This window comes from Chiloscyllium plagiosum, unplaced genomic scaffold, assembly GCF_037043375.1.
Source record: "Chiloscyllium plagiosum isolate Xiang-an unplaced genomic scaffold, Cpla_swu_hap1 HiC_scaffold_4, whole genome shotgun sequence".
NCBI classification, from domain to species: Eukaryota; Metazoa; Chordata; class Chondrichthyes; order Orectolobiformes; family Hemiscylliidae; genus Chiloscyllium; species Chiloscyllium plagiosum.
This window is the reverse complement of record NW_028270142.1, coordinates 60,573,977-60,599,648: the sequence shown is the minus strand read 5'-3', so window position 1 is coordinate 60,599,648 and position 25,672 is coordinate 60,573,977. Positions and strand designations below refer to the sequence as shown.

At 42.3% G+C, this 25,672-nt stretch overlaps 1 protein-coding gene across 3 annotated transcripts in view; it reads right to left on the bottom strand.

Annotated features, from left to right (window-relative positions):
- Positions 1 to 25,672, bottom strand: part of LOC122549487 (sorting nexin-31-like) — a 128,110-nt gene that overhangs the window by 76,139 nt on the left and 26,299 nt on the right. For all 3 annotated transcript variants that reach the window (XM_087986285.1, XM_087986284.1, XM_087986286.1), the window contains exons 4-5: positions 21,073 to 21,137; positions 13,291 to 13,401 (exon numbers count right to left, since the gene is read on the bottom strand). In XM_087986285.1, coding sequence (XP_087842411.1) covers positions 13,291 to 13,401; positions 21,073 to 21,137 — 176 coding nt within the window. The remainder of the gene's footprint in view (positions 1 to 13,290; positions 13,402 to 21,072; positions 21,138 to 25,672) is intronic.

Here is a 25,672-nt window from a genome sequence, read left to right as displayed (position 1 = left end):
TCATATCCATTAAATGCCAAAGAATATTTGCTTAATGAAGAAACCAAGATGCTTTTCTTGCAGTAAATTATTTCAACTTGCCCTCCCTCTCCTCCTCCCTGGCACTACACAATCAGGATAATTCCAGAACTGCTGTCTGCACCTTATCAAGAGACTCCAAGGCCTACTGAAGCAGCCCAATTTCTGCCACTACATAGGTCAGCTATACCAGATTTGTGTGGCACAGCTCCACTTCCTTAGATAGCAGCTTTACCCACATTTTTGCTTCTCCACTAGGAGCTGAACATGTGCTTTTTTAAAAAGAATGTCTCACTTAAATAATTGAACTGTTGATAGATCTTGTAATGAAGTTGAAAATCATTGTTTATTTCAGAATATTAATTTAAAACAGGACAATTGATAGCTAAATTCCATTTATTCACCTAAATATACACCTTCCAAAAATGCAAGTAGGCATAAACAAAGGGATATGGTGGCATTGTAATATTGCCACTGCGCTAGTAATCGAGGCAGCTCTGGCTAATACTCGGAATATAAATGACACGAACTAGGATCAGGAGTGGACAATTCAGCCTCTCAAGCCTGCTCTACTGTTCCATGTGATTACGCTGATCTCATCTCCATCTCAAATCTACATTCCTGCCCATTCCCCATAACCCTTCAATCCATTACGAAGTAAAAATCTGTCTATCTCCTCAAAATTTATTCCGTGTCCTGGCCTCAAATGCACTCAGATATTGAATTCCACAGATTTGCAACTCTTTCAGATCAGTAATTTCTGCTCATTCTAAAAGTCTATATTGCCCCACAAAAGGAAAACATTTGCTCTACATCTACTTTGTTAATCCCCTTTAACATCTTAATACAGTCAATAATATCTCAGTTTTCTTCTAAACTCGAGTTTTCAGGCCTAAACTGCTCATTCTCTCTTTGTAAGAGAAATCTTTAATCTCTGGAATTAATCAAGTGAACCTCCTGTGAACTGCCTCAAGCAGGGGACCAAAGTCATACATAATATTCCAGGTGGGGTCTTATCTTGTACAGATTTAGCAACACTTTGCTATTTTTATACTCTATTCCTTTAGCAATAAATGCCAAAATTACATTTGCCTTCCGGACCTGCATACTAGTTTCCTGTGATTCATGTACAAGGCCACCCAGATCCCTCTGCACTGAAGCATTCTCTAGTTTATGTTCATTTAGATAAGTTGACTTTCTATTCCTCCAATGAAATAGAGAACCTCTCACTTATCTACATGAAACGTAAACTGCCAAACTTTTGCCCATTCATTCACCTAACCTATCCAGATTGAGTTGTAAACTTATTTCTTCATTACAATTTACTTTTCTGCCTTTTTTACATTGCTTGCAAATTTGGCTATTGTACCTTCTATCTCTGCATCCAAGTCATTCATATAGAACATAAATAGCTGGGGCAGAAAGACTGAACACATTGGCAAGTGGTAACTGGTGGAATACCAACCAAAAAAAGACCCATTTATCCCCACCCTCTGCTTTGTTAATTAGCCAATCCTTTATCAAAAGTTAATTTTTAACCCTTTATCCCATGCAATTCATTTTCCCATTCATTTGTGGTATATGGGCATCACTGGCTGGCTGGCATTTATTGCCCATCCCTAGTTGCCTTTAAAGGTGGTGGTGAACTGCCTTCTTGAATCACTGCAGTCCGCCTGCTGTAGGTTGACCCACAATGCCATTATGGATGGAATTCCAGGATTTTGATCCAGTGACAGTGAAGGAACTGGATTATATTTCCAAGTCAGGATGGTGAGTGGCCTGGAGAACTTGAAGGTGGTGGTGTTCCCATTTATCTACTGCTCTTATCCTTGTAGATTGATATGGCCGTGGGTTTTGAAGGTGGGTCGGAGGATCTTTGGTGAATTTCTGCAATGCATCTTGTAGATAGTATACACTACTGCTGCTAAGCATTGGTGGATGTTTAAGAGTATAGTGCCAATCAAGCAGGCTGCTTTGACCTGGATGATGTCAAGCTTCTAGTGTGTTGTTGGGGCTGCACGCATCCAGGCAAGGGGGGAGTACTCCATCACACTCCTGACTTGAGCCTTGTAGATGATAGACAGGCTTGGAGTCATCAGGAGAAGAGCAACTTGCCACAGTATTCCTAGCTTCTGAACTGACATTGTAGCCACTGTTTCTGTGGCGAGTCCAATCGAGTTTTTGGTCGATTATAACCCCAGCATGTTTATAGTGGGGGGAATTCAGTGATGGTAACACCGTTGAGTGCTAAGTGGCGAGATGGTGAGATTGTTCTCAATCAAGTGGCTATGACCATCATATCAGCTCAGGCCTGGATATTGTCCAGATCTTGTTGCATTTGAACTTGATTCAGTATCTGAGGAGTTGTGAATGGTGCTGAATATTTGTGCAATCACTGGTGAACCTTCCCACTTCTGACCGGAGGATGAAGGGAAGGTCATTGAAGAATCAGCTGAAGATGGTTGGACCAAAGACACTGCCCTGAAGAACTCCTGTGAAGATGTCCTGGAGCAGGGATGTCTGACTTCCACCAACTATGACCATCTTCCTAAGTGTCAGTTATGACTCTAACCGCTGGAGAGTTTGCCCCATCATACCCATTGATTTGAGTTTTGCTGGAATCTTAGTCTGTGTATTAGCACTTTGTACAGCACCTTATCAAATGCCTGCTGAAAGTCCAGACATTAAGTCTGCAGGATCCCCCCATTATCCTCTGTGCTAGTTACATCTTCAAAAGAACTCTAGCACATTAATTGGCATGATTTATAGAACCATGGTGACAGATGCATTGCATTTGACTTTAGAGAAGGAAATCTGCCAACCTTTTCTGATTTGGACCACATGTAACTCAAGGCCCACAGCCATGTGGTTATCTATGAAATGCCCAATGGTCCACTTAGTTCACGGGCAATTAAGGATGTAGATCAAAAAGGACCTTTTGAGTGTGTACTCTGAAGGAAGCTGGAAAGCTTGTTAAAAAGGTGAAGAACAACCCACATAGAATACCTTTCCTTTATTAGCAGAGACATGAAATGAGAGCACATGGAGGTCCTCTTATTTTCTTTCATCAGATTTCAGCTTCCCTAGCAAAGCCTGCATTTATTTCCCATCTTTAATTGCCCAAGAAGGTGGTGCTGAACCAACCATTTGAACTGCTGCCATTCGTCTGTTTCAGATACACCCACAATGCTGTTAAGAAGGGAATTCTAGCATTTTGATCCAGACTGTAAAGGAATGGTGATAGTTTGAACTCAGGATGGTCTGCAATTTAAAAAGATGAACTTGCATGGTTTTTTCCATGTGCCCTGCACCCCTAGTCCTTCTAGGTGGGATAGATTGTATAGGCCTGTGACCAGTGGAGTGCCACAAGGATCAGTGCTGGATCCACTACTTTTTGTAATTTATATAACTGATTTGGATGTGAACACAGGAGGTATAGTAAGTTAGTTTGCAGATGGCAACAAAATTGGAGGTGTAGCGGACAGCGAAGAAGTTTACCTCAGATTACAATGGGGTCTTGATCAGATGGGTCAGTGGGCTGAGGAGTGGCAGATGGAGCTTAATTTAGATAAATGTGAGGTGCTGCATTTTTGGGAAATCAGATCTTAGCAGGAATTGTACACTGAATGATAAGGTCCAAGGGAGTGTTGCTGAACAAAGACCTAGGAGTGCAGGTTCATAGCTCCTTGAAAGTGGAGTTGCAGGTAGATAAGATAGTGAAGGTGTTTGGTATGTTTTCCTTTATTGGTCAGAGTATTGATTACAGGAGTTGGGAGGTTATGTTGTGACTGTACAGGACATTGGTTAGGCCACTGTTGGAATATTGCATGCAATTTTAGTCTCCTTCCTATTGAAAGGATGATGTGAAACTTGAAAGGGTTCAGAAAAAGGTTTACAAGGATGTTGCCAGGATTGGAAGATTTGAGCTACAGTGAGAGACTGAATAGTCTGGGGCTGTTTTCCTTGGAGTGTCAGAGGCTGAGGAGTGACCTTATAGAGGCTTATAAAATCATGAGGGTTATGGATAAAATAAATAGACAAAGTATTTTCCTTGGGGTGAGGAGTCCAGAATTAGAGGGCATAGGTTTAGGGTGAGGGAGAAAAAGATATAAAACAAAATAAAAAAAAAGACCTAAGGGGCAACTTTTTCATGCAGTGAGTGGTGTGTGTATGGAATGAGCTACCAGAGGAAATGGTAGAAGCTGGTACAATTGCAACATTTAAAAAGGCATCTGTATGGGTATATGAATAGGAAGGGTTTAGAGGAATATGGGCCAAGTGTTGGCAAATGGGACTAGATTAGGCTGAGATATCTGGTTAGCATGAACGAGTTGGACTGAAGGGACTGTTTCTGTGCTGTACATCTCTCGGTCTCTATAACAGTATTATCAAATGGCACATAGGGACTAATACCTGCTCATTGCTCCCTAACCTTGGGTTCGGAGTGTACCACTCTGTTTCAGGTCTCACTACAACCTTTGCCCAAACAGGGGCAAAAGAGCTGAATTACAAAGATGAGATGAGATGAGAATGACTGTCATTGACACAAAGACTGCACTTAACGGAGTAAGGCATCAAGGAGCTGTAGCAAAACTGAAGTTGGTCAGAGTCAGAGCTGTACAGCATGAAAATAAGTATCCTAACTTAACATAGTCCCATTTACCAGCACTTGGCCCGTATCCCTCTAAAATCTCTTCCTATTCATGTACCTATCCAGATGCCTTTTAAATCTTGTAATTGTACAGGTCTCCTCTGGCAGCTCATTCTATACACGCACCAACATCTGAAAAAAAAAAAATTGCCCCTATGGTCCCTTTTTAAATCTTTCCCCTCTCGCTGTAAATCTATGCCCTCTAGTTCTGGACATTCCCACCCCATGGAAAAGACCTTATCTATTTACCCCATCCACGCCCATCATAATTTTATAAACCTCTCTAAAGTCACCTCTCAGCCTCCAACTCTTCAGGGAAAATAGCCCCAGCCCTTTCAGCCTCACGCTATAGCTCAAATCCTCCAATCCACGCAAATGTCCTTGTAAATCTTTTAGAACCCTTTCAAGTTTTACAACATCCTTCCTATAGCAGGGAGACCAAAACTGCATGCAATATTCCAAAAGTGGCCTATACAGCTGCAACATGACCTCCCATCTCCCATACTCAATGCTCTGACCAATAATGGAAAGTATACAAATGCCATCTCCACTATCCTATCTCCTTGAGAGGAAATATGAACCTGCACTCCAAGGTCTCTCTGTTCAGCAAAACTCCCCATGACCTTACCATTAAATATACAAATCCTGCCTCGATTTGCCTTTCAAAAAAGTGCAGCACCTCACATTTACCTAAACTACATCTGCCACTCCTCAACCAACTGGCCCATTTGATCAAGATCCAGTTGTAATTGGACGTAACTGTCTTCGCTGTCCACTACACCTCCAAAATATGGACATTTTTCAAGGTGTCACCATCTATTTTCCCACATTCTGTATCTTCCATATCCTTCTCCACAGTAAAGATGGATGTAAAATACGAATTTAGTATCTCCACAATCTCCTAAAGATCCACACATAGGCTGCCTTGCTAATCCTTGAGGAGTCCCATTCTCTCTAGAGTTACCTTTTTGTCCTTAATGTTTATAAAATCCCGTTGCGTTCTCCTAAATCCTATTTGCCAAAGCTATTTCATGATGACCTTTTCCCCTTCTGATTTCCTTAAGTATACTCCTACTGGCGTTATACTCTAAGGATTCACTTGATCTCTGCTGTCTATACCAGATATATGCTGTGGTTCTGTTGGCTGAGCTGGGAATTTGTGTTGCAGACGTTTCGTCCCCTGTCTAGGTGACATCCTCAGCGCTTGGGAGCCTACTGCGAAGTGCTTCTGTGATCTTTCCTCCGGCATTTGTAGTGGTTTGAATCTGCCGCTTCCGGTTGTCAGTTCCAGCTGTCCGTTGCAGTGGTCGGTATATTGGGTCCAGATTGATGTGCTTATTGATTTGAATCTGTGGATGAGTGCCATGCCTCTAGGAATTCCCTGGCTGTTCTGTTTGGCTTGTCCTATAATAGTAGTGTTGTCCCAATCGAATTCATGTTGCTTGTCATCTGAGTGTGTGGCTACTAAGGATAGCTGGTCGTGTCGTTTCGTGGCTAGTTGGTGTTCATTGATGCGGATCGTTAGCGGTCTTCCTGTTTGTCCTATGTAGTGTTTTGTGCAGTCCTTGCATGGGATTTTGTACACTACATTCGTTTTGCTCATGCTGGGTATTGGGTCCTTCGTTCTGGTGAGTTGTCGGAGAGTGGCTGTTGGTTTGTGTGCTGTTGAGAGTCCTAGTGGTCGCAGTAGTCTGGCTGTCAGTTCAAAAATGCACTTGATGTATGGTAGTGTGGCTAGTCCTTTGGGTTGCAGCATGTCTTTCCCTTAGGCATCTGTTGATGAAATTGCGCGGGTATCCGTTTTTGGTGAATACATTGTAGAGGTGGTGTTCTTCTTCTTCTTTTTGCAGTTCTGGTGTACTGCAGTGTGTTGTGGCCCTTTTGAATAGTGTCTTGATGCAACTTCTTTTGTGTGTTGGGCTGGTTGCTTTCGTAGTTCAGGACTTGGTCTGTGTGTATGGCCTTCCTGTATACCTTTGTGGTGAATTCTCGGCTAGGTATTCTCTGTACCATCACGTCAAGGATTGGAAGTTGGTTGTCCTTTTCTTCCTCTCTAGTGAATCGGATTCCTGTGAGTGTGGCGTTGATGGTCAGGTGTGTGTTCTCTATTTCTGTGTTTTTAATTATTATAAAGGTGTCATCTACATATCTGACCCAGAGTTTGGGTTGAATTTGCGGTTAGACTGTTTGTTCTAATCTTTGCATTACCGCTTCTGCTATGAGTCCAGAGATGGGTGAGTCCATGGGTGTGCCGTTGATTTGTTCATATATTTGGTTGTTGAATGTGAAGTGTGTTGAGAGGCACAGGTCCAGTAGTTTGAGTATGCCGTCTTTGTTGGTAGGTTCAACATCCTGTTGTCTGTTCTGTATGTCCAGCAGGGTAAAAACAATGACTGCAGATGCTGGGAACCAGATTCTGGATTAGTGGTGCTGGAAGAGCACAGCAGTTCAGGCAGCATTCGAGGACAGGCAAAATCGACGTTTCGGGCAAAAGCCCTTCATCAGGAATAAATACAGAGAGCCTGAAGCGTGGAGAGATAAGCTAGAGGAGGGTGGGGGTGGGGAGAGAGTAGCATAGAGTACAATAGGTCAGTGGGGGAGGAGATGAAGGTGATAGGTCAGGGAGGAGAGGGTGGAGTGGATAGGTGGAAAAGGAGCTGGGCAGGTCGGACAAGTCCGGACAAGACAAGGGGACAGTGTTGAGCTGGAGGTTAGAAACTAGGATGAGGTGGGGGAAGGGGAAATGAGGAAGCTGTTGAAGTCCACATTGATGCCCTGGGGTTGAAATGTTCCAAGGCGGAAGATGAGGCGTTCTTCCTCCATGCGTCTGGTGGTGAGGGAGCGGCGGTGGAGGAGGCCCAGCACCTCCATATCCTCGGCAGAGTGGGAGGGGGAGTTGAAATGTTGGGCCACGGGGCGGTTTAGTTGATTGATGCGGGTGTCTCGGAGATGTTCCCTAAAGCGCTCTGCTAGGAGGCGCCCAGTCTCCCCAATGTAGAGGAGACCGCATCGGGAGCAACGGATACAATAAATGATATTAGTGGATGTGCAGGTAAAACTTTGATGGATATGGAAGGCTCCTTTAGGGCCTTGGATAGAGGTGAGGGAGGAGGTGTGGGTACAGGTTTTACAGTTCCTGCAGTGGCAGGGGAAAGTGCCAGGGGAAAGTGCCAGGATGGGAGGGTGGGTCGTAGGGGGGGCGTGGACCTTGACCAGGTAGTCACGGAGGGAACGGTCTTTGCGGAAGGCGGAGAGGGATGGGGAGGGAAATATATCCCTGGTGGTGGGGTCTGTTTGGAGGTGGCGGAAATGTCAGCGGATGATTTGGTTTATGCGAAGGTTGGTAGGGTGGAAGGTGAGCACCAGGGGCGTTCTGTCCTTGTTGCGGTTGGAGGGGTTGGGTCTGAGGGCGGAGGTGCGGGATGTGGACGAGATGCATTGGAGGGCAACTTTAACCACGTGGGAAGGGAAATTGCGGTCTCTAAAGAAGGAGGCCATCTGGTGTGTTCTATGGTGGAACTGGTCCTCCTGGGAGCAGATACGGCGGAGGCGGAGGAATTGGGAATATGGGATGGTATTTTTGCAAGAGATAGGGTGGGAGGAGGTGTAATCCAGAACAGTTGATCTTCCGTAATTACACCGGCACCACTCCTCACCTCTTCCTCCGCTACATTGATGACTGCATTGGTGCCACCTCGTGCTCCCGCGAAGAGGTTGAGCAATTCATCAACTTCACCAACACATTCCACCCTGACCTTAAATTTACCTGAACCATCTCTGACAACTCCCTCCCCTTCCTGGACCTCTCCATCTCCATCAGTGACGACCGACTTGACACTGACATTTTCTACAAACCCACTGACTCCCACAGCTACCTGGATTACACCTCCTCCCACCCTATCTCTTGCAAAAATACCATCCCGTATTCCCAATTCCTCCGCCTCTGCCGTATCTGCTCCCAGGAGGACCAGTTCCACCATAGAACACACCAGATGGCCTCCTTCTTTAGAGACCGCAATTTCCCTTCCCATGTGGTTAAAGATGCCCTCCAACGCATCTCGTCCACATCCCGCACCTCCGCCCTCAGACCCAACCCCTCCAACCGCAATAAGGACAGAACGCCCCTGGTGCTCACCTTCCACCCTACCAACCTTCGCATAAACCAAATCATCCGCCGACATTTCCGCCACCTCCAAACAGACCCCACCACCAGGGATATATTTCCCTCCCCACCCCTCTCCGCCTTCCGCAAAGACTGTTCCCTCCATGACTACCTGGTCAGGTCCACGCCCCCCTACGACCCACCCTCCCATCCTGGCACTTACCCCTGCCATCGCAGGAACTGTAAAACCTGTGCCCACGCCTCCTCCCTCACCTCTATCCAAGGCCCTAAAGGAGCCTTCCATATCCAAAGTTTTACCTGCACATCCACTAATATCATTTATTGTATCCGTTGCTCCCGATGCGGTCTCCTCTACATCGGAGAGACTGGGCGCCTCCTAGCAGAGCGCTTTAGGGTACATCTCCAAGACACCCGCACCAATCAACCAAACCGCCCCGTGGCCCAACATTTCAACTCCCCCTCCCACTCTGCCGAGGATATGGAGGTGCTGGGCCTCCTCCACCGCCGCTCCCTCACCACCAGACGCATGGAGGAAGAACGCCTCATCTTCCGCCTCGGAACACTTCAACCCCAGGGCATCAATGTGGATTTCAACAGTTTCCTCATTTCCCCTTCCCCCACCTCATCCTAGTTTCTAACCTCCAGCTCAACACTATCCCCTTGTCTTGTCCGGACTTGTCCGACCTGCCCAGCTCCTTTTCCACCTATCACTCCACCCTCTCCTCCCTGACCTATCACCTTCATCTCCTCCCCCACTGACCTATTGTACTCTATGCTACTCTCTCCCCACCCCCACCCTCCTCTAGCTTATCTCACCACGCTTCAGGCTCTCTGTCTTTATTCCTGATGAAGGGCTTTTGCCCGAAACGTCGATTTTGCCTGTCCTCGAATGCTGCCTGAACTGCTGTGCTCTTCCAGCACCACTAATCCAGATCCATGCATGTCCAGCAGGTTGGCTATTGTTTCTCTGGCTAGGGTTTTGTCGATTAGAGGTGAACAGTACCGTTACATCGAATGAGACCATGGTTTCTTCCATGTCTATGTGTATTTCCTGATGATGTCCAAGAATTCCTGTGTTGATTGTATAGAGTGTCTGGATCCGCTGATCAGGTGTTTCAGTTTCTGCTGTAGTTCTTTAGCCAGTTTGTGTGATGGTGTCCCTGGTAGTGATACTATGGGTCTGAGTGGGATGTCTGGTTTGTGCACTTTAGGTCAATGGATCCAGACACTCAATACAATCAACACAGGAATTCTTGGGCATCAGAAATATACACATAGATATGGAAGAAACCATGGTCTCATTTGATGTAACGGCACTGTTCACTTCTAATCGACAAAACCCTAGCCAGAGAAACAATAGCCAACCTGCTGGATATACAGAACAGACAACAGGATGTTGAACCTATCAACAAAGAAGGCATACTAAAACTACTGGACCTGTGCCTCTCAACACACTTCACATTCAACAATCAAATATATGAACAAATCAACGGCACACCCATGGGCTCACCCATCTCTGGACTCATATCTTTGCATTACCGCTTCTGCTTAGAACAAACAGTCTTACCGCAAATTCAACCCAAACTCTGGGTCAGATATGTAGATGACACCTTTGTAATAATTAAAAACACAGAAATAGAGAACACACACCTGACCATCAACGCTACACTCACAGGAATCTGATTCACGAGAGAGGAAGAAAAGGACAACCGACTCCCATTCCTAGATGTGATGGTACAGAGAATACCTAGCCGAGAATTCACCACAAAGGTATACAGGAAGGCCATACACACAGACCAAGTCCTGAACTACGAAAGCAACCAGCCCAACACACAAAAGAAGTTCCATCAAGACACTATTCAAAAGGGCCACAACACACTGCAGTACACCAGAACTGCAAAAAGAGGAAGAACACCATCTCTACAACGTATTCGTCAAAAACAGATACCCGCGCAGATGCCTAAGGGAAAGGCAACGAGGACATGCCACAACCCAAAGGACTAGCCACACTACCATACATCAAGAGCATTTCTGAACTGACAGCCAGACTACTGCGACCAGTCGGACTCATAACAGCACACAAACCAACAGCCACTCTCAGACAACTCACCAGAACGAAAGACCCAATATCCAGCATGAGCAAAACCAATGTAGTGTACAAAATCCCATGCAAGGACTGCACAAAACACTACATAGGACAAACAGGAAGACAGCTAACGATCCGCATCCATGAACACCAACTAGCCACGAAACGACACGACCAGCTATCCTTAGTAGCCACACACGCAGATGACAAGCAACATGAATTCGACTGGGACAACACTACTATTATAGGACAAGCCAAACAGAACAGCCAGGGAATTCCTAGAGGCATGGCACTCATCCACAGATTCAAGTCAATAAGTACATCGATCTGGACCCAATATACCGACCACTGCAACGGACAGCTGGAACTGACAACCGGAAGCGACAGATTCAAACCACTACAAATGCCGGAGGAAAGATCACAGAAGCGCTTCACAGGAGGCTCCCAAGCACTGAGGATGTCACCTAGACAGGGGACAAAACGTCTGCAACACAAATTCCCAGCTCGGCGAACAGAACCACAACAACGAGCACCGAGCGACAAATCTTCTCACAAACTTTGAATACCAGATATATGCTTCCTTCTTTTTCTTGACCAAAACCTCAATTTCTCTCGTCAGCTAGCATTCCCTATAGCTATCAGCCTTTCTTTTCACCCTAAAAGGAATATACTGTCTCTGAACTCTTGTTATCTCATTTTTGAAGGCTCCCCATTTTCCAGCCATCTCATTACCTGCGAACATCTGCACCCAATCAATTTTTGAGAGTTTTGCCTATTACTGTCAAAAATTGAACTTCAACTTTTAGATCCAGTCTATCCTTTTCCATCACTATTTTAAAACTAATAGAAATACGGTTGCTGGCCCCAAAGTGCTCCCCCACTGACACCTCAGTTAGTTGCCCTGTCTTATTTCTCAAGAGTAGGTCAAGCTTTGCACCTTTTCTAGTAGGTACATCCACATACTGAATCAGAAAATTGTCTTGTACACACTTAACATTATGGCAGTCCCAATCTATGTTTGGCAAGTTAAAAACCCCACCATTACCACCCTTTTATTCTTACAGATAACTGAGATTTCTTTAGATCTAAATCTAAATTCGTTTCTCAATTTCCCACTGACTGTTGGGACGTCTATAGTATAATCCCAATGATGTGATCATCCCTTTCTTATTTCTCAGTTCCACCCAAATAACTTGCCTGGGCATATTCCCAGGCATGTCCTCCCGAAGTACAGCTATAATGGGTAAACTTCTCCTGTGGAAAGTGGTTGTGATTGATGAAAGTCAATTATCTCAATCACATGACATTACTATTCTTCAGATCAGCATCTTGCGGTTCCTTTATCTGTTTCATTAATTACTTTCCCTTCATCATAAGAGCTTCAGTTTTGTTGAAGGGTCACATCGGGCTTGAAATGTTATCTGTTTCTCTCTCTACAGTTGCTGCCAGACCTGCTGAGTGTCTCCAAAATTCTGTTCTTAATTCAAAAGTTCATTGATAATTGTGCAGTCTTATTACAATTAACAACTGCTCAGGTACTGAAGCAATTCATACCCACAAGCAGGAAGAGCTGACCACCAGACCAGTTTGGAATAAGTGGTAAATAATCTTCATGCCAAGCAATGACCATCTCCAACAAGAGAGACTCTAATTGATCTAACAAGACAGACTAAAGAAATGTTAACTCGAGGGAAAAGATTAGATATATCACATTTTCCTTCCTTTGAAACAAAGAAGGGTAAGATTTAATTAAAGTGTATAAACTGATGAGGCACCCAGATATAGTGGATAAGGAGCTATTCCCATTGATAGTGATGTCAATTAAGAGTAGGCACAGTCTGAGAAATTCATGGGCAGATTGAAGGACAGTTGAGAAGAATGTTTTCAGGAAGTAGTAGTGGGGATTAAAAATTTACTACTTGAAAACTACCTGGAGTAATTCTAAGTACTATAACTTGCAAGGCTTTAGAACAAGAACTTAAAAATTAGATTTGACTGATAGCTTTTTCTTTTCAGCATAACAGACATGATGGGCTGAATGTCGTCCGTTTGGATTTTACATTTTTTTTATTAAATGTAAATGTTCCATAAACAATGATCAGATAATGTGCTTCACTAATGCTGGTTGAATAATAACTATTAGCCAGGACTTTGGGAGTTATCATTCCCTGCTCTTCACAAAAGTCTAGTCAAAAGATCTTTCACATCATTGCAATAGCACAGCAGGGCTTCAATTCAACTTTTCATCTTAAATACAGTACTCCCTTAATAGGGACCAGAGAGAATATGGGCATTTGTTGTGCAATATAAAACAGTCATGAGACTATGTCAAACAATTGCTTGACCTCTTCTGTTAGAACAATATGCACTGCTTTGAGTTGGAGGCTAACAGAGTTCAATAAGAAAATTTACCTCCAACATCCGCTCTGCTGAGTGAGTTGTGTGGGTGTCAATCAGAAGCTTTTTCCCATCTGCAAGAAGAATCTCCAAGAGAATAGCCCGTGCACAAATTTTAAAAGTTTCCTACAAGGAAAAATAATGAAAAGAAACGGCTCAGTGGTATTTCTTTAATTATTATAACTGACTATTGTATTATATATTTCCATCTAATGTTGAATATATAGGAAGCAGGATTTGCACTGAAATGTTTTACGTCCACTTAGATTGAGAGAGAAAATAATTATTAGTTATTGGAATAAGTAAATTACAAGCCTTCACATTTGGTGTCTGCTGGAGATAAATACAGTAGCATCGGCTTAATGGGTTGTATGGTTGGCTATTTCTCTTGGCTGTCTACACATAGCCCAAAACAAGTTTTAAAGGAGAATCAATAGCCAGACGCAACATGACCAACTGCAAATGAATTTCAAACAAACAAATACTCAATAAAGTAATCAGTTATTATTCAGCTGATTGAAATAACATCTGATACTAAGGGGTCCTTTTAAGGGGGCTGGTGCAGTAGTATCCCAACTTTTGAGCCAGGAGGCCCAGGTTCAAGTCCCACCTTTTCCATGATGTGTAATAACATCTCTGGTCAGGTTGATTAGAAAATAGTTTTTTTAAAAAAAAGAAAAAGGGACTTTTTACCCTTAAAATCAGGTTAAGCTTTATATATGTTTCTGTACTTCTTATAATCTGTCCAGATTATGTCAGGGTTTCTGTTCCATGTGAGGCAGCAGCAGTGATGGCATCGTGAGGAGCATGGCAGCCATTGTGGTTCCCAAGTGATGTTGGCTAGAGGTCCAGTGCAGAGAAGCAAGTCTAGGAATCAGTCTGGTCAATCTTTGCAGTAATTTATGCCCTAAACGTCGATTCTCCTGTTCCTTTGATGCTGCCTGACCTGCTGCACTTTTCCAGCAACACATTTTTAAGGTCTGATCTCCAGCATCTGCAGTCCTCACTTTCTCCTAGTAATTCCACTAATGGCAATTATACCTTTACTGAGGTAAGGAGACGAAAACTACATAAACTACTCTAGGTGTGGTCTCATCAAGACCCTGTACAGCTGGAGTAAAACTTCCTTGCTTCTGTAATCAGACCCTCTAGAAATAAAGACCAATTTGGTTATAATAGTTAGTTCTTATGCTAATGTTCCTTAATGGGAATTACAGTGGAAAGGCAATTACAAAAATTCAAGGGGAGCATATGACAGAACTACAAGAATTGTTCATTCCTGTCTGGTGCAGAAATAAAACAGGAAAAGCTGGCCAAGCCATGGCTTACAAGGGAAATTAGATATAGTATTTGATCCCAGGAAAAGACACAAATTGGCCAGAAAACAACATACCTCCCACAGTCCAAAGGTGTGCAGGTTAGGTGGATTGGCCTGGGACAGGTGGGCTAGCAGTGCAAAATGGGGTAGGTAGACTATGCTCTTTGGAGGGTCGGTGTGGATTTGGTGGAATTTTACGAAATTCTATGAATAGTAGCAGTTTACAATTCAGCAAAAGGAGGACAAAGGGATTAATTAATAAAGGGAAAATAGTGTACAAGAGTAAGCTTGCAGGAACATACCTATAGAAACTTGTGCAGCCAGTTTGTATGTGAAGAGAAGAAGATTGGTGATGACAGATGCAGATCCTTTCCAGTCAGAAATGGGGGAATTTATAATTGGAGCAAAGAAATGGCTGACTAACTAAATACATATCTTGGTTCTGTGTTTACAAGGGAGGAAACAAATAACACACCAAACATATTGGGGAACATAAGAAATAGTGAGAGGAAGGAACTGGAAGAAATCAATATTGGTAGGTAAGTGGCATGGGGAAATTGATGGGATTGAAGGCTGATAAATACTCAGGGCCTGATAATTCACATCCCAGAGTACTTAAGTGGTCCTAGAAATAGTGGATTCATTAGTGGTCATCTCCTAAGGGTCTATAGGCTCTGGAAACATTTCTACAAACTGGAGAGTAGCTAGTACGACTCTATTTAAGGGAAAAAGAGAAAAATTGGAATTACAGATCGGTGAGTCAGACTTCAGTAGTGGGAAAAATGCTGGAGTCTATAATAAAAGATGTAATAGCAGAGCACTAGGAAACCAGTGACCAGGAACATACAGAGGTAGCATGGATTAACAAAAGGGAAATTATGCTTGACAAATCTACTGGACTTCTTTGAAGATATGACTCAGACTTGATGAGAAGGAGCCAGTGGATGTTGTTTATTTAAACTTTCAGAAGGGCTTTTGACATGGTTCCACATAAGAGGTTAGCATGTAAAGTTAGAGTACATGGAATTGGGGACAGTGTATTGTTGAGATAGGTATTGAACTTGTTGGCCGACAGGAGAACAGAAATATAAATAATGAGTCTTTTTCTGAATGGCAGGCAGTGACTAGTGGGGCAGCACACGGACCAGTGCTAGGACCCCCAACTATTTACAATATGTTAATAATTTAGATGTGGGAAATAAATGTAATATCTCCAAATTTTCAGATGATAAAGTCATGTGGGAGGATGAGTTATGAGGACAATGCAATGATGTTTCAGTGTAATTTGGACTAGCGGAACAAGTGAACAAATGCAAGTCAAATGTAGTGTAAAGTGGATAAGTGAGAGATTTGTACTTTGGGAGCAAAAACAAGGAGGCAGATTATTAGATGAATGGCAATAAATTGAGAAGGGGAGGGGGAAAACATGTAACAGGACTTAGGTTTCCTTGTAACTGCAGGTAAGCATGCAGGTACAGCAGGTAGTCAAGACAGCAAATGATATGCGGGCCTTCATAGTGACAGGATTTGGAGATGCCAGTGTTGGACTGGGGTGTACAAAGTTGAAAATCACACAACACCAGGTTAAAATCCAACAGGTTTAATTGGAAGCACTATTTCAGAGTGCCGCTCCTTCATCCACAACCACCTGATGAAGGAGCGGCGCTCCAAAAGCTAGTGCTTCCAATTAAACCTGTTGGACTATAACCTGGTGTTGTGTGATTTTCAACTTCATAGTGGCTGGATTTGAGCACAGGAGCAGGGAGGCGAGACCACACCTGAAATATTGCTTGCAGTTTTGGTCTCCTTCTCAGCGAAGGGATGTTCTTGTTCCAAAGGGAGTGCAGCAAATTGCAGACTGATTTCTGGGAATAGCAGTTTTGACATCTGAGAGGTTAAATCAATTAGGATTATATTTGCTGGAGTTCAGAAGAATGAGGAGGAATCCCATTGAAACGTATAAAATTCTAACAGGACCAGACAGGGTAGATACAGAAAGGATGGTTTCAGTGAAGGGTATTCCTGACCCAGGGGCCACAGTCAAAGGATACAGAAAATTTCTTCACCCAGACACAGTGGTGAACCTGTGAAAGTCATTATCACAACAAACAGCCATTGTATGATTTCAAGAAGAAATTGAATATAGCATTTGGGGCTAAATGGATCACAAGGATATGTGGGAGAAGTTGGATGCTCAGCCATGATCATAACTAATAGTGGTTCAGACTTGCAACGCAGAATGATGTATTTCACCTTCTATTTTCTATGTTTCCGTGTTTCTATGTAACCTACAAAAGCATTCCAAATACTTTCTCCCAAACTTCGTAAATCTACCAGTCTGCTTGCTTTCAGTGATCAGTTTACAAGGATCCCCAGATCCCATTGTATATCAATATTTGTCACTCATCGTATAAAAAATAACACTCTGCTACTCTGGTTGACATACCAAAAGTAGATGACTTCACATTTGCCCATATTATACTGTATCTGCCACATATTTCGTAATTCATTCAACTTGTCTAAATCACCCTAAGCCATCCTCTACATGGCTTACACTCCGACCTAGTTGTGTGGTCAGCAAACTTGAAATATAAATTTGATTTGCATTGCTGACATAGTCAACATTGACTGCTAATGCTTAACTCCCCACAAGAAAAAGTGATAAGCCACATTCTTACTATAGTCAATGCTCCTCGCCCTTTCACCTCATTCAAGTCTCTTTTCTCTTTAATGATTTCTGCCCTTCTTTGAATGTTGTGTCTAGTCCATTATGTTAGTATGCAACACCACTACTCATTAGTCATAGTCATAGTCAGAGATGTACAGCTTGGAAACTGACCCTTCGGTCCAACCTGTCCATGCCGACCATGATATCCCAACCCAATCTAGTCCCACCTGCCAGCACCCAGCCCATAACCCTCCAAACACTTCCTATTCATATACCCATTAAAATGCCTCTTAAATGTTGCAATTGTACCAGCCTCCACCACTTCCTCTGGCAGCTCATTCCATACACGTACCACCCTCTGTGTGAAAAAGTTGCCCTGTAGGTCTTTTATCTTTCACCTCTCACCCTAAACCTATGCCCTCTCGTTCTGGACTTCCCCACTCCAGGGAAAAGACTTTATCTATTTACCTATCCATGCCCCTCATGATTTTGTAAACCTCAATAAAGACACCCATCAACCTCCGACGCTCCAGTGAAAACAGCCCCAGCCTGTTCAGCCTCTCCCTATAGCTCAAATCCTCCAACCCTGGCAACATCCTTGTAAATCTTTTCTGAACCCTTTCAAAGTTCACAACATCTTTCCAATAGGAAGGAGACCAGAATCGCATGCAATATTTCAACAGTGGCCCAACCAATGTCCTGTACAGCTGCAACATGACCTCCCAACTCCTGTACTCAATACTCTGACCAATAAACGAAAGCATACCAAACACCTTCTTTACTATCCTATCTACCTGCTATGAACCTGCACTCCAAGGTCTCTTTGTTCAGCAACACTCCCTAGGACCTTACCATTAAGTGTATAAGTCCTGCTAAGATTTGCTTTCCCAAAATGCAGCACCTCGTATTTATCGGAATTAAACTCTATTTGCTACTTCTCAGTCCATTGGGTCCAGATCTTGTTGTAATCTGAGGTAATCCTCTTCGCTGTCCACTACACCTCCAATTTTGGCGTCATCTGCAAGCTTACTAACTGTACCTCTTAGTGTCCCCATAGATTCTGGGAATTAAAAGGTGGTTGTAATTGTACAATACTCCCTAATAAATACAAAATCCTTTTATCCATTTTACATGAAAACCGTATCTAGATCCTAAAATTATTCAATACGTGATCGCAATGTCTAGAACTATTAACTTACATTGCTGCCATTATGCTAACCAAGTAGTTTGGTTAGTATATGCACAAAGACAAAACTGAGCAACAAAAGTCCAAGTAGAACCCTCAGGTGAGTCCAGTCAGGGCAATCAAATCATTACATTTTTTCTGAACAAAGTTTGGGACAAGGCAGAAAAATTAAGAAAATTTCTCATCAGTTTTGAGGCTATGAATTGTGAAGTATCCAAGCCTCAGAAACAGCCATTTAAATCTAAGGATTCTTTACAGTACTGTATTGCATTTCTGAATATAGGAAGTGCTCATCCTTAAGCAATAATTACTTTGGGACTGGCTGTGAACTCAATACCAATACTGCCTGAAGGTATTCTAAAGTCTACAAACCAGGAAGGAGTAAATAATCAGTTACTTGTGTGTTTTAAAGCAGTCCCCCTTCTCATTACATGGTCAGTTAATTAGTTAAGTTACTGTGTGAGTGTTGCAAGTCTTACTGCAGAAATATAATGCAAATCTTTATTTAATGTATGCCTAATGATTTCATAAATCATAGCAGTTTAAAATTGTGGGCACACAAAAATGAATCAGATAATTAGAATACTCAGCCCCCGCATGATACAACACAATGCTATTCAATGAGAAACCCAAACAAAACAACACATAACCTAGTCCTCCCAGTCAAATCATTCATCACATTGGGAATGCATGAGGCATCACCACATTATATAGGTTTCTGTGTTACATTACTTAAAAGAATGTAACTGCATAATTTGTTTTTTTTTGCCTCCAGAGCACTCTGAAGCCATATAAAACTCATTCCTTTAAAAATTTCTTCTGTATGGCATCAGGATAAGCCAAGTAACCCTATATTCTCTGCATTAGTCTGACTGTTAGAGACAAAAAGCATTGTTGGACTGTGTCTAGTGTTTAAAATGACGTTAACCCTGCCTGGCGTGACGTGATCTTTCCAGTCGGGATTTGGCATCGAGAGATCAGGTGAAATGCAGAATTATTGAAAAATTAAGGTGCAGAAGGAAGCTATTTGGCCCATTGTGACTGCACCTCCTCTTATCAATCTCCTACCTTTTCACAACATATCTGCAAACCATTACTCACCAAAATAATCATACAATGCCCATTGAATGCCTCAAATGCCTCAATCAGGAACTGCATGCCACGCTCTAGCTACTCATTGTATGAAAATGTTTTTTCTCACATCACCTATTTTTCATTTGCACATGCTTTTAAATCTATGCCCTCTTGTTCTTATTTATTTTACAAGTAGAACAATGTCACCCTACATGTTCTATGAAGCCTGCTCATGATTTTGAAAACCCTTAAATGAGATGGCCTCTCAGCTTTCTCCTCTCCATGGAAAACAATTTCAACTTCTTCATTCTATCCTTATAACTGAAGTTTCTCTCTTCTGGAACTATTCTTGTAATCCCCTTCTGCAATCTCTCCACCACATTCACAACTTTCCGATCTTGTGGCACTTAAAACTACACAGTAATCCAGCTGAGCTCTTAGAGGTTTCTTGTCCAAGTTCAATATCACCTCCCTTCTCTTGTACTATGTCTCTTTTATAAAGCCAAGAACACACTATATTTGCTGTTCTCTCCACCTGTCCCACCACCTTCAATGATCTGTGAATGTATACACCTAGGTCTCTCTTTAGAATTGTACCCCCTTTTTATTTTGTCACTCAACATTTTTCTGATCAAAATGCATCATCTCACGATTCTCTGCATTGAATTTCATCTGTCACCTCTCTGCCCAGTCCTGACAATGTCGATTTGGATGTTCCACACTATTCTCCTCACAGTATACAATTCTTCCAAGTTTAGGATCATCTGTAAACCTTAATTACCCCCTGCACATGAAGATCCAGGTCATGAAAATATGTCAGTAAAAGCAAGGATCCCAATACCAATCCCTGGGAAACTTCACTCCGAACCTCCTCCAGCCCAAAAAAAAATCTATTGACCATTACTCTGTTTTGTCACTGAATAAAATTTGTATCCATGTTGCTACTGTTCCTTTGACACCATAACCTACAAGTTTCCTCATAAGTCTGTTCTGAGGGACTGTACCAAATGCTTTCTGAACCAAATCAAAAGCAGTACCCTCATCAATCCTTTCTGTTATCTTTTCAAAAAGTACAAAAGTTAGATAAAGACTTCCCCTTTAGAAATTCATGCTGACTCTTCTTAATCAATCCAATTTTTCCCATGCGACTACTGATTCTTTCCTCACCCCAAGTTAATTAATAAGCATCTTCCTCACTTTGTAATAATATTTTCCTTGCACATACCAAGGATTTGATGCACAACATCTGAAGCTATCCAATGGGAAAAAAAAACACTGGAACTAAAGTGCATTAGCATGTAGGATGCGTGTTGCAAAACAATCTCCAAGGTCTTTCATACTCTAATATCTGAGCGAAGATCAGGTTACAGCTGTTTGTTTAAAAAAATATGATTGCAAGGTGATTATTGCAAAGGTTTGTTTCTTGGATAATGTGGAAATGGGAGAGAATCCTTTTAATAAAACCATATTAAGTACAATGTATATAGTTAGCACAATTTTTTTCATTTACAATGTTAATTCAGGACTGGAAAAGTTAAAATAATTTCCTACCTGTTGTGCATTCTTTAATAAAGTGGTGAATATTTCACTGACAGATATAACAGGATCCTCACCAACTGCAAAAGCAAGAACATAATATTTAGTAGCTGGTTTGTTTCTTTAGAATCATGATAGCAAAGCAAAATTTGACAAATACAACATTTGGGACTCATTTGTACAACATTTGTACAGTGGATTTAGTGAAAAGACTAAACAACAAAAAACCTTATTCCCTTATAAAGTTTAACTTCATCCTTGAAGAGCAGGACCAAGGCAGTATCTAGCCTGATCTAGCAGTGAGAAGTAGGTGGAGAGATCTGGATAAATGCTTCAACCTGATGGGAAGTCCGGCAAAATCTCCATCCTAATAACCTGCCTCTGCAGGACTAGTAGTTTCAGGACTCAATCTGGTCAATTCAGGGCCAGCTGCAGAAGGAAGCTGGAGGGCTTCCCCTCCTTGGAGGCAGTGGTGGGAAATGGATAAGACTCACGGTTGCATCTTCTGTTAGGAGCACACAAGGGGGTCGAGAGAAAGAACTGCTCAACGTGGAGTCATGTCTTAGTCAGACTGATATGGACCCAGCTGTGTGAGGTGTGTAAAATGACAGGAAGGGAGTGCACAGGGAATTGTAGCTTGTTGGGACCTGATGTGCTTCTGAGGGGTCACGGATCCAATTCCTTCTGTGGGAGCACCAACAGGATGCTCTTTGCTCCTGCCACTTTAGAGAGGCAAGTCCCTGGGGCTGGTCAGAAAGACTGGAGTTCCTCAGAATGTTCTGGCATGTCCTAGGAATATTTGGAGGCCAGAGAGCTATCCCTTTTCTTGACGTGGGATGGTCGTCATTCTGCTGTCCAGAAAACTGGCATCTGGTCTCTCTCTTCAGCATGAATGAAGAGATTTTTGCCAGGGTTTTGTCATCCTGCCTTGGATCTGTGCTGGATGACATGAGCCATCCTGACCAGTTGTACATGTCCCAGGCCAAGAGGATGCATGACAGCATCGATCTAGTCCAGATCTGATCCACTTTTCCCAAAGGGCTGGTCAGGAATGCGTTGTCTTGTCCCTCAAATCAGGACAAGGCATTGAGCAGGGTCAATCATGAGTCTCTACTTAGGACTCCAGGCATTCAGGTTTGAGATGCAGTCATTGCCTAAGCCTGGCATCTATACACCACCAGGGTGTCTGATTAAACTTAACATGTCACTGTATCCATGTTACTTTGGGAAAGGGGTGCGTTAAGGTTGCCCCTTGTCCAGTTGGATGTATTCCCTTTGTGTAGGGCCTTTCCTGTGCCTCTTGTGGAGATGGCTGTCTGGACATAGGCCAAAAGAGCCAGCCCTATGCCAATGACATATCCTCACATTCACCAACCCAGCTGACCTGGGGAGGATATGCAAGTGCCAGGCAGTCTTCTACCAGGATTTAGTGGGCCAAACTTTCTGGAGGCCAAAGTCTCAGCTCACCTGGCCTGCTGGACAGGACTATTCCAAGTGGTCTCTTACAAGGGCCAAGTACTGGTCATAAACCAACTGGTTGCCTCCACATGGTGGTATCAGCTAGTACCTTTGATTCCTCCTCCTGGTTTTGTTACAAAAATCCAAGATGCTGATTCACTCTGGAACAAGATGCACTGGGTTGCTGCTGAAGTCTGAAGTCTGGAGTCTCCCTGTTGAGGGCTGCAGTCCACATGCTGTAGGTTGACCCACAATGCCCTTAGGGAGGGAATTCTAGGATTTTGACCCAGCAACAAGTGAAGGAACAGCAATATATTGCCAAGTCAGGATAGTGAGTGGCTTAGAGAGGAACTTGCAGGTGGTGGTATTCCCATGCATCTACCATCCTTGTCCTACTAGATAGTGGTGGTCATGGGTTTGGAAGGTATTTTCTAAGGATTTTTGGTGAGTTTCTATAGTGCATCTTGTAGATAGTACACACTGCTGCTACTGAACATCAGTGGAGGAGAGAGTGGTTTCTTGTGGATGTGGTGACTACCAAGTGTGGAGCTTTGTCTTGGATGTGAAAAGCTTCTGGACAGTTGTTGCCATCCAGACAAATGGGGAGTATTCAATCACACTCCTGACTTGTGCTTTCTAGATGGTGAACACACTTTGGGGAATCAGATGGTGAGTTACCCACTTCAGTATTCCTAGCCTCTCAACTGCTCTTCTGGCCACTGTTTATGTGATGAGTTCAGTTGAATTGCTGATTAGTGGTAACCCCAAAGATGTTGATAATGAGGGATCCAACAAGAGTAACACCATTGAAAGTTAAGGGGTGTTGGTTAGATCATCTGTTATTGGAGAAGATCAGCAAGAGGGAAAAATACCACAGGTGATTTGGTGACGGAAAAAAAGTTTGTTTTGTGTAAGAGAACTTCAGGATGTAAAAATTACATTGAAGACTTAGGGCTGTTGTGATGTAGTAAAAGTTTATCTTCCTCTGAAGGAAAAGGCTTGGGTTCAAGTGTCACTGGCTCCAAAAATTATCTTTGAATAGATATGTTTTTTCAAAAAGAAAACCAAGGAGCCTTCCATCCAAAACATCCACTTGTTGTGACCATTAATCCAATCCTTTTCTTCAGTTTTCATGCTGTACCTGGTTTTTTTTTTAAAAAATGCTGCTAGTGATGTCCATTTCCCATGACAAGGCCATTAATCAGTGCCCACCCTAACTGTCACAACCAAATAGTTTACTAAGTCATTTCAAAAGGACAGTTGACAATCATATAGCCATGGACCATGTTGGCCAGATCAGGCATTTGTGAACAAGATGTTTTTCTTTTATATAAATAACAACCCATGATAGTTTCATAAATGTCATTGTGGAGCTATTCTTTCATTTCAGGGTAATTGATTAATTAAATTTATTGATTGCAGTAACATTTAAATTCCACAGTTGCTACAATGGGATTTGTATCCATGTCCCTATAGCATTAGTGTGGGCCTGGCTTATTAATCCAGTGACATTATCACTTCATCACCTTCCCCTCAAAACAATATCTATTTTAAAAGCTAAAATACTAAACCTTTTATTGTATAAACATAAAACTCAAAGAATGATCATTAGCACTGAAAAATAACAGTGCAAGTAGGCCTGCTTCATGGCATAAGTTGTATTAATAATTTCCAAGCTTCGTCCTTTCTCCTGTATCTTATGATTTATAACTGGATTTAACTTATAAATAAAGTTAACAGACTAATTTTAATCTGCAAAAATGATAAAGATATTGGTTCAGGTCCTCAGCCCATTAATGCCGCTTTCAAATTTGCATGGCATACTGGCTCCAAGTATACTTGTTAAACATAGTAACAAAGGAATTGGAGCAAGCGCAGGCTATTTGGCCCCTTGAACCTGCTCCAACATTCATCTCCATCTTCTATCTAAATGCATTTTTCCTGAACTGTCTCCATATATTTCTAAATATTAAAGATAGCAAAGGATATCAACCTCAGTCATGAACATACTCAATGCCTGAGCCTCTGCAGCCTTCTGGGATACAGGATTTCAAAGATCCACTACCCTCTGGTTGAAGAACTTCTTCCTCAGTCCCAAATAGCCCACTTTTTATTCTGAAACTGTTTAACCTGTTTCTAGATTCCACAGGCAGTGAAAATGATCCTACATCTACCCTGCTGATCCTTAAAGGATTTGATTCGATTGCACCACATTCTTTTAAACGGTACAGAATGTAGGCCCAATCTCTCTTCAAAAGGACAATCATTTCAGGTACCATTTTGATGAAGCTGCATTACACTACATCCACGGCTAATATGCCCTTCCCTAGGTAGGGAGAACACGTTACTACATTACACAACACACCAATACATCATTTGGTCCAATTGGTCTATGGCAAAATTTATGTTTCACAAACTTAATTCTGCCTTATTTTCTCCAAGTCCAACAATATAGTCTTCTATTACATTCTCTCTTCTGTAGTTATCTATCTTCCCTTTAAAAGATATCTATTCCAGTTGCCTCAAGTTCTTTAAGTTGTAGTGAGTTATTTATTCACACTGAAAAACCTCTCCACTTTGAATTCAATTCCTCTACAGTTAACCTCTGTTCTTTATCTGTACTGATGATTTTGTAAACCTGCATTCCTACTTCTAATGATTTGTGTCTCTGTGCCCTCAGATCCCTTTACATCTTTATCTTACTCAGATACTTATTTTCCAGAGTTTAGGTAACTCCTATTCCACCTCACATGATCTCTATTGGAATAGATTTGTCATTTACACAGTCATTCTGAAAGTTTGTAAAACGTTTCTCACGATATCACATCTTTCATTTTATATTTCATCTAAGGTAAGTGCATATCAATTTTGTGATCACAAAGATAAATTTGCTTTGTGAGTCAATCACTGAAAATTGCATGTGATGAGGAGGTACCTGCCTGAAGTCACAACATTGCAACAGACTTTATTAACCTAGCAATGAAACTTTGGGTACCACAGGGTATTTGACTCAAATTAAAGAATCTTTCAAAAGACAATGATGATTTTAGCTTGATCTTAACCCAAGGTTAGAATGGAGAATGAGAAAAGTGATTGATCGACTCTCACGCTGTCCTCTACTTAGAGTGTGGAGCATGGATAAATTAACTTCTAGGCC